The sequence below is a fragment of the Cebidichthys violaceus genome, unplaced genomic scaffold (genome assembly GCF_023349555.1).
Source record: "Cebidichthys violaceus isolate CVI_PGR_0920_01 unplaced genomic scaffold, fCebVio1.0.p SCAF_46, whole genome shotgun sequence".
Lineage (NCBI taxonomy): Eukaryota > Metazoa > Chordata > Actinopteri > Perciformes > Stichaeidae > Cebidichthys > Cebidichthys violaceus.
In genome coordinates this window covers 816040-823037 of record NW_027176661.1, presented here as the reverse complement: position 1 = coordinate 823037, position 6998 = coordinate 816040, and the positions used below count along the sequence as shown (strand labels likewise).

The 6998-nt window shown below is 40.7% G+C and overlaps 1 protein-coding gene across 1 annotated transcript; it reads left to right on the top strand.

Annotated features, from left to right (window-relative positions):
* The first annotated feature begins 1672 nt into the window (after positions 1 to 1672).
* On the top strand, positions 1673 to 6912 carry si:ch211-283g2.1 (sodium- and chloride-dependent GABA transporter ine). Its single transcript, XM_068729413.1, has 13 exons — positions 1673 to 1799; positions 2278 to 2412; positions 2511 to 2715; positions 3566 to 3698; positions 3770 to 3904; positions 4048 to 4151; positions 4241 to 4365; positions 4952 to 5064; positions 5175 to 5315; positions 5402 to 5501; positions 5675 to 5775; positions 5871 to 6038; positions 6161 to 6912. The coding sequence occupies exons 1-13, from the start codon at positions 1673 to 1675 to the stop codon at positions 6317 to 6319; spliced, it is 1746 nt and encodes a 581-aa protein (XP_068585514.1). The 3' UTR covers positions 6320 to 6912.
* Positions 6913 to 6998: the final 86 nt, after the last annotated feature.

Below are 6998 nucleotides of genomic sequence, written 5' to 3'. Positions count from 1 at the left end.
CTTAATTGAACCAGATTCAAGGATATTAATCAATTTCCTGCATTTCTGCATTTTACTGTATTTTGTTTCTTACACTCCTTTATAGTGTTTTAATGACTGTTTTTAATGTTTCAATGAATGTTCTTAATTGTTTTTAAATCTCCTTTTCTTTTGCCTTGTGTTTTGATGCTTTTAATTGTTTTATGTGAAGCACTTTTAATTACCTTGTTGTTGAAATGTGCTATACAAATAAACTTGCCTTGCCTTGCCTTATCTGTACTCCAGATTTAGTTTTTGCTGCGCCACGCTCCCCTTTTTGAGCAGAGTTGGCTTTGGCAGTGGCACAAAGGCTGTAGGCATGTTTGTCGACCTGTGACGTCCACCACTGCATCTCTCTGCTGCAGCCTTTGCTGTTCTTTGTTGGTGATGGTTCATATGGGTGTTTTTCCAGCTTACCCCCAAAAAAATCTCTGTATATATTGAATCGGTTGTCAGCAGAATATAATATCCAATCAGTTGACTTCCTTTTGAAAGGCGACATCCTATTAGGCATTCCCCTAATAATGTTTATTACCCCATTTGCCAGATAGTGTGAATGTTTTCTCTAAAATGTCAGCATGAACAAAAGATCAATCTCTGATCAAATTATATGGGACAATACAGGAAATCCATAATGACCAACTGGAACATGAGCCCAATTGCAAAGTGCAAACAGATAAGGCTCATTGCTAAAAACTCTCTGGAAAGCTGCCGTGTGGTGTTGATTGTTATTTTTTCTTTATGGTTGCATATTTAATGAGCCACTGGCCATATCTCTGCTTATCATGGAGGTTTTCAGGGCTAGAGGCATGTGGTTTGTTTGACAGTCATGACCCTGCCTGAAATCTGTGTTACAGCACGTGTCGCTCAGAACACTCATTTCATGCGGGGCATATAGCACATGTATAACATACTAGTCATAAAAGATGTACGAGATATCTCTATCTACTTTTGTTTTTACCAGGGAGCTTTAGATTTGTCATTGATGTAAAAATATTGGTGTTACAAAGATAGAACTTGTGGAATCCATGAAATGTTAGGATTATTAAAAGTAATACATGTAAGATTAACTAAATTATTCAATAGTTGAGTTCTGTCTTTTCTTTTGGACAGAGCCTCTGATAGATAATAATTGTCAAACATATTTAAAGCACCAAATGCTGTATGCGTTATGAATGCAACATTCAGAATTTCCACTTTTATTAAACAATGAATGCAAAAAAAACGGATTCCAGCTTGACAATTTTACTCTATTTAAAGATTATTTATTTGGCCTTCAACAGAGTAAGTATTATTTTCTGTATGAAATATTAGTATCAATAAATTGTTTAAAAACGAGATGAGCAAAATGTGCTCTCCTCACTTGTTGACCAAATAATAATAAAGAAAAAAAAGTAAAAGACTGATGTTAAACAATCTTCTTTTAAAAAAAATTGTTAAATGAATCTTTAACCCTTGTGCACTTCTCTCAAAACCACAAATCTCATGAGTTCATGCAAACATGAGCCTCAAGGCTGCTGCAGTGTTTCTGCTAAGCTAATCATTAAGGATAATAAAAAGGAAGGTTATATCACCCAGAGTCACTTAAATCCCAGCCAACCTGTCCTTGGAGCTTGGGTCCAGACGAGCGACAGCAGCGACACAGGGAGCAGACATGGAGCAACAGCTCAACAGACCAACGTGGAGCAGGCAGATAGAGTTCACCCTGGCTGGCATCGGCTGTGCTGTGGGTCTGGGCAATGTTTGGAGGTTCCCTTATCTCTGCTACAGGAGTGGAGGAGGTGAGACACGTAGCTGACATCCTCAAACTGAACTATGAAACCAGACCACCATCCGTGCTTTTACACTGTACATAGGAACTGGGTCTCAAAACTGTCTCCAAACGTTAACAAACTGTGCTGTTACTGAACTCTACTTCAGTCACGTTGTCCTGTTGTGATGCTGATTATGTTGAAAAAATGCTCAAGTTGTTCTGAACTTACCTTAGTGTGCATTTCGTGTGAGAATATATGTTAAAAGTTCTCTCTGTTCTCTGAAACCATGCATATACAGTTGGAAGGAACAATGATTTTACATGATAAAAACAGATACATGTTATGGAGGGATACCTCACCTGATCCAGAATGTTATGAGGAAAACGCCAGAGCAGGATGACTTTCAAAAAAGTTAATTATTAGAGGATACCATATAACAGGGACAGTGGAAACCCTTTGCCAGCAAACCATGTGTGACAGTTGACCTGCCATCCCTTCCCCTCAGGGGCCTTTCTGGTGCCGTACCTGCTCATGCTGGTGGTGTTGGGGGTCCCCCTGCTCTACATGGAGCTGACTGTGGGTCAGTACATGAGGAGAGGGCCCGTCCACGCTCTGGCTACTGTCTGCCCACTCTTAAAAGGTGTTCTGTGACATGAATTGATTTTCCCCACTGACTGAAAGAGATACAAACTGAAAAATGGACTTTATCTTTTAACAATATATTTTGCCTGTCCTCAGGAGTGGGCATAGCATCGGTGGCCATCTCCTTCATCATGTGCATCTACTACAATGTGGTCATCACCTGGGCCCTGTATTATCTCTTCAGCTCCTTCCAGGCGCCGCTACCCTGGCAGAACTGCAACAACACCTGGAACACACCGAACTGTACCAACCACGCCACCAACAGCAGCTTCTCCTCCACAGCCAGCCAGGAGTTCTTCAAGTATGCTTTCACTGCGTGGGAGAAACCGGGGCTGGTTTCTCAGAATTGTGAAACCAGACTAGATAATGATTACATTGTTGCAGGATTACAAAACTCCTCTAGCTTGACTAGAGGCTGGACTGCTTACACAGCTTTAACTCTGGTGACTATGTCAGAGGTGAACAAATTATTTTGATACATAAGCATGGATTAGTCATGTGAGGTGAAGGTTAGAAATAAGAGGCAAACAGATGCATTCTTAAAGGAAGCTTTGCATTACTTTTGAACTTGAACTTCATCACTTATAATAAGTCTAATATCAAACGTTTATTATTCTGCAGGAGTGGTTTACTCATAAACTTGTTTAGTGGATACATGTAGGAATGGAATGTAAGTTTTGCACCAAGCAACTGGTTTTACTGAATTAATGGCACAAGAAATCACAGGCAGTGTTGGGTGAGCAGAGATGTGAAAGCTAGGCTACAGAGATACAGCCTTCTTATCTGAATGCGTGGGCATGAACTGTTTATAATATGTATGGCAGCTGTTTTTTGTTTTTTTTATCAATGCAAAGTACAATTTCGACTCACTGACCACTGAACATTTACACCTTTAAAATGCAATTCTATATTGAAATGTTTGCTTGTTTAATCTGTGAAATCTGAATTTCAGATTGCAATAACTCAACATCTAATCATATAACTATTTGCATCCTTGTGCAATAGAGAGGTTGCTGGCCACCAAATATAAACTGGCATATAGTGGTAGATAAACACTTACAGGGAACAAATATAGTTTAATATACAGTTTTGAGGCATGATGTCAGAATTATTTAATCGTCTTTTTCTCTTTTTTTGTTGCTTCTTTGAAGATATAAGATGCTGGAGCAGACGAGTGGAGTAGATGAAGCTGGACTGGTCCGGTGGGAGCTTTTGCTCATTCTCCTTCTGGCTTGGGTCCTCATTTACTTTTGCATCTTTAAAGGGGTGAAATCGACGGGCAAGGTGAGTGAAAAGAGAGAGGAATTAGGACAGAGACAAGGAGGCAGTCAGTGAATAACAACCACTGTTTGCAGGTGGTGTACTTCACGGCTCTATTCCCATACGTTATCCTGATCGCCCTGCTGATCAATAATGCGCAGCTTCCTGGAGCATTAGATGGAATATCCTTCTTCATCGTGCCAAAGTGGGACAAGCTGCTGTCAGTGGAGGTAATAAGGAAGAATCGGAGGAGATGAGGAACTGGAAATCTGCTGGTTCTGTCTGAAACAGGAGAGCAGTTAACTGGTGGATTGGTAACGGGTATTAACTGGCAGCAATGGTTGTTTTGGATGGTCGTCCCTCTGTTTTGCAGGTGTGGGTGAATGCTGCAGCTCAGATTTTCAACTCCATCGGGATTGGTTTCGGCTCCCTCATGGCTATGTCCAGCTACAACTCCTTCAACAACAACGTGCTGAAGTACAAAGACAAAATCCTCATACGCTCAGACAACAACAATCACTGGGCAGTAAGAAAGTGTGATAAAAAAACATCTGCTTTCCCCACAGGGACACCCTGACTATATCCATCATCAATTCCGTCACCAGCATCCTGGCAGGTTTTGTCATTTTCTCGGCTTTCGGATACATGTCCCATCTGCAGGGCATCCCTGTCAGCGATCTGGCCGTGGATGGTAAGAAATCAAAACTAGTGATAAAAAATATAATATTGTGAGCGTGGCTGGGTAATTACTCATATAAATGTAAAGAGAGAAAGAAAGAAAAACAATGTTTTTCCTTTCAGTGTTATAATTCAGTATCCTTGCAAAGCAGTGTTTCATGGTACATTGTTCCTGGTCATTTTATTTTTAATGGGAAAGGGAAAGCAGAGCTGTAATCCAGTGAAATATGAGTCATAATAGCTAATTAAAGACATAATGATATGACAAAGGAAAAAGGCCAACGCAACTATGCCAACAAACAACAAAAATACTGTTAATCACAAAACTAAAAACAATAAGAGGCTACAAGCTTAACAAAAACAATATGTGGAATTGACAATAAATGCATAAATACAAATTTATAAATATATATATTTTTGAAAAGCAAGTGGTCCATTACATTACACACCATCAGTACACTTCTTTCCAATGCAGGCAGTCACTGAGTTGAGAGATGTTGATCAATTCTCCATATATTGCTCTTGCCATTGCAATTTTCATAATTTACTTTTTCAATCAGCAATGCTACACTGTCATCTTGTGTGTTTTTTGCATTCAGGTCCAGGACTGGTTTTTATTGTTTACCCACAAGCCTTTGCCAACATGCCAGTGTCTCAGCTGTGGGCCGTGATGTTCTTCTTCATGCTGCTTTGCCTCGGGCTGGACAGTGAGGTAGTTAATGGGGGAAAACAGCACCACTTCAGTGATAATAGTAAGATTACATGCAGCAGTCCTGCAGAGGTGCAATGTGACTTTTTTTTCTCTTTTTCTTTTTTTGTCAGTTTGCAATGGTTGAAGTGATGGTGACCAGTCTCATGGACGAGTTCTATCAACACCTGATTACATTTTTCAGGCGGAAGGAGCTGTTTGTTCTTGCTATTTGTGGCGCAGCGTGCCTTCTGGGGATCCCCTGTGTCATGCAGGTATACAGACATGTGATTTACTGGATGAGCTTTAATTAAAGTGTATCACTTACCCGCAAGTCTTAAAGAGGGTGTCTCTTTTTCAGGTGGGCATCTATGTGTTCCAGCTCATGGACCATTACACCGCCATAGTGTCCATCATGTTTCTTGCGTTCTTCGAGGTCATAGCCATCTGTTGGAGTTATGGTAAGCAAATGTTTTGTGTTTCTGTTGTCACGTGCTCCAAAAGTAGACATCTCTTCTTTTTTTTTTGAGGCTATATGTAGACTATCCTTCTCAATGCCAAATGCTGTAAAAGGTCTGACAACATGCAAACACAATGTGCACGGCTGTTAACTGAAGCAGCTCTCCATGCGCAGGAGTGAATCGACTTTCAAACAACCTAGAGGAGATGACTGGGAAAAAGCCAAACATCTTCTTCAGACTCTGTTGGTTGATAGTTGCTCCTGTGCTGATCACTGTAAGTCCACATGATTTAGATTTTTGTTTCCTCCCCCTGAACTAAAACTGAGATCCATCTAAAAGTGTCACATTACTTGTTTCTTCTTGGGGCAGGTCATCCTGATTTTCTCCATCATCCAGTTTAAACCAGCCCGCTATGGGGACTATGTCTTCCCTCCCTGGGCTCAGGGGGTCGGCTGGGTCATTGCCATGGGCTCCATCATCTGGATTCCTTTGGGTGCTGTTCACACATTGTGGGTGCTACCTGGCTCATTCATACAGGTGACACACATTTGCTTTTTTTTATTCTGTCCAGTCAAAACATTGGAGGTGCAGTAGCGCCCACATGCATGTGTTGCTGCGTCAAGCTATGTGATAATACTATTGGTGCAATTCTCCTACAGAAACTGAAGCTGTCCATCACACCGTACGCCCTGAATGACAAGCCAAAAATGCCGTACTATGAGAGGGGAGGAGGAGGAGGAGAAACACATCCAGGCATCGCTGTCATCGGCTATGACATCCAGCTGCCTAAAAAACATCCCATTCAGACAAACCTGTGACGGCTCTGTGCTTTGACAAGAGTGGCAAGTTAATCACAAAGTATTGTTTGCCGTTAGTTTCAAATCTTCAACAAAATGTTAAGCAAGCATACTACAAAAATGACCTACATGACATTGAAAATGTGTTGCTGCATATCTGCCATGCAGATGTATTGAAATAGCCATTTTTTGTGAGCCTATTAATTGAATTTGTTGTTGTAAATTTGAGATTTTGTTGAACTTCTAACCGTTTTGCTGATTTTTTTATGTGAAAAGACAGCGTTTAGAATGACTTATTGTTGTGTACATCTTTAATATCCGGCCAACACTTCCTGTTGCCACAGAGCTCCAAATGACAAATGAGTGCTCCTCAGGGCTTCACACACATTTCCCTGCCCTCATTTATACGGACTCAACATTGCTAAGGGTGCCATCTCTTGGCCATGTCGGCTGATGCAAGTATGAGTGTTGATAAGTCTGAGGTCAGGTGCTGTGCTTAGATTTAGTACATCTATATTAGCCAATGAAATGATAAGGTAATGTTACCATTTAACATTCACAGTTCATACAGCTGAATCACTTCTGTTAAAACCATAAACCACTGTGGACCAATTCATTGTGTCCAACTCTTTTATTAGGTCAAATGCAACAACTGCTGATAAAGATGATTATACGTCAGTGGTAAACAGGGGAGTACACG

Bases quoted from the DNA above. Each gene is read 5' to 3' on its own strand.
- si:ch211-283g2.1 (XM_068729413.1), top strand. From the start codon at position 1,673: ATGGAGCAACAGCTCAACAGACCAACGTGGAGCAGGCAGATAGAGTTC. The intron at 2,716-3,565 runs GTATGCTTTCAC...GCTTCTTTGAAG, and splicing joins GCCAGCCAGGAGTTCTTCAA to ATATAAGATGCTGGAGCAGA. The intron at 4,152-4,240 runs GTACAAAGACAA...CTTTCCCCACAG, and splicing joins TTCAACAACAACGTGCTGAA to GGACACCCTGACTATATCCA.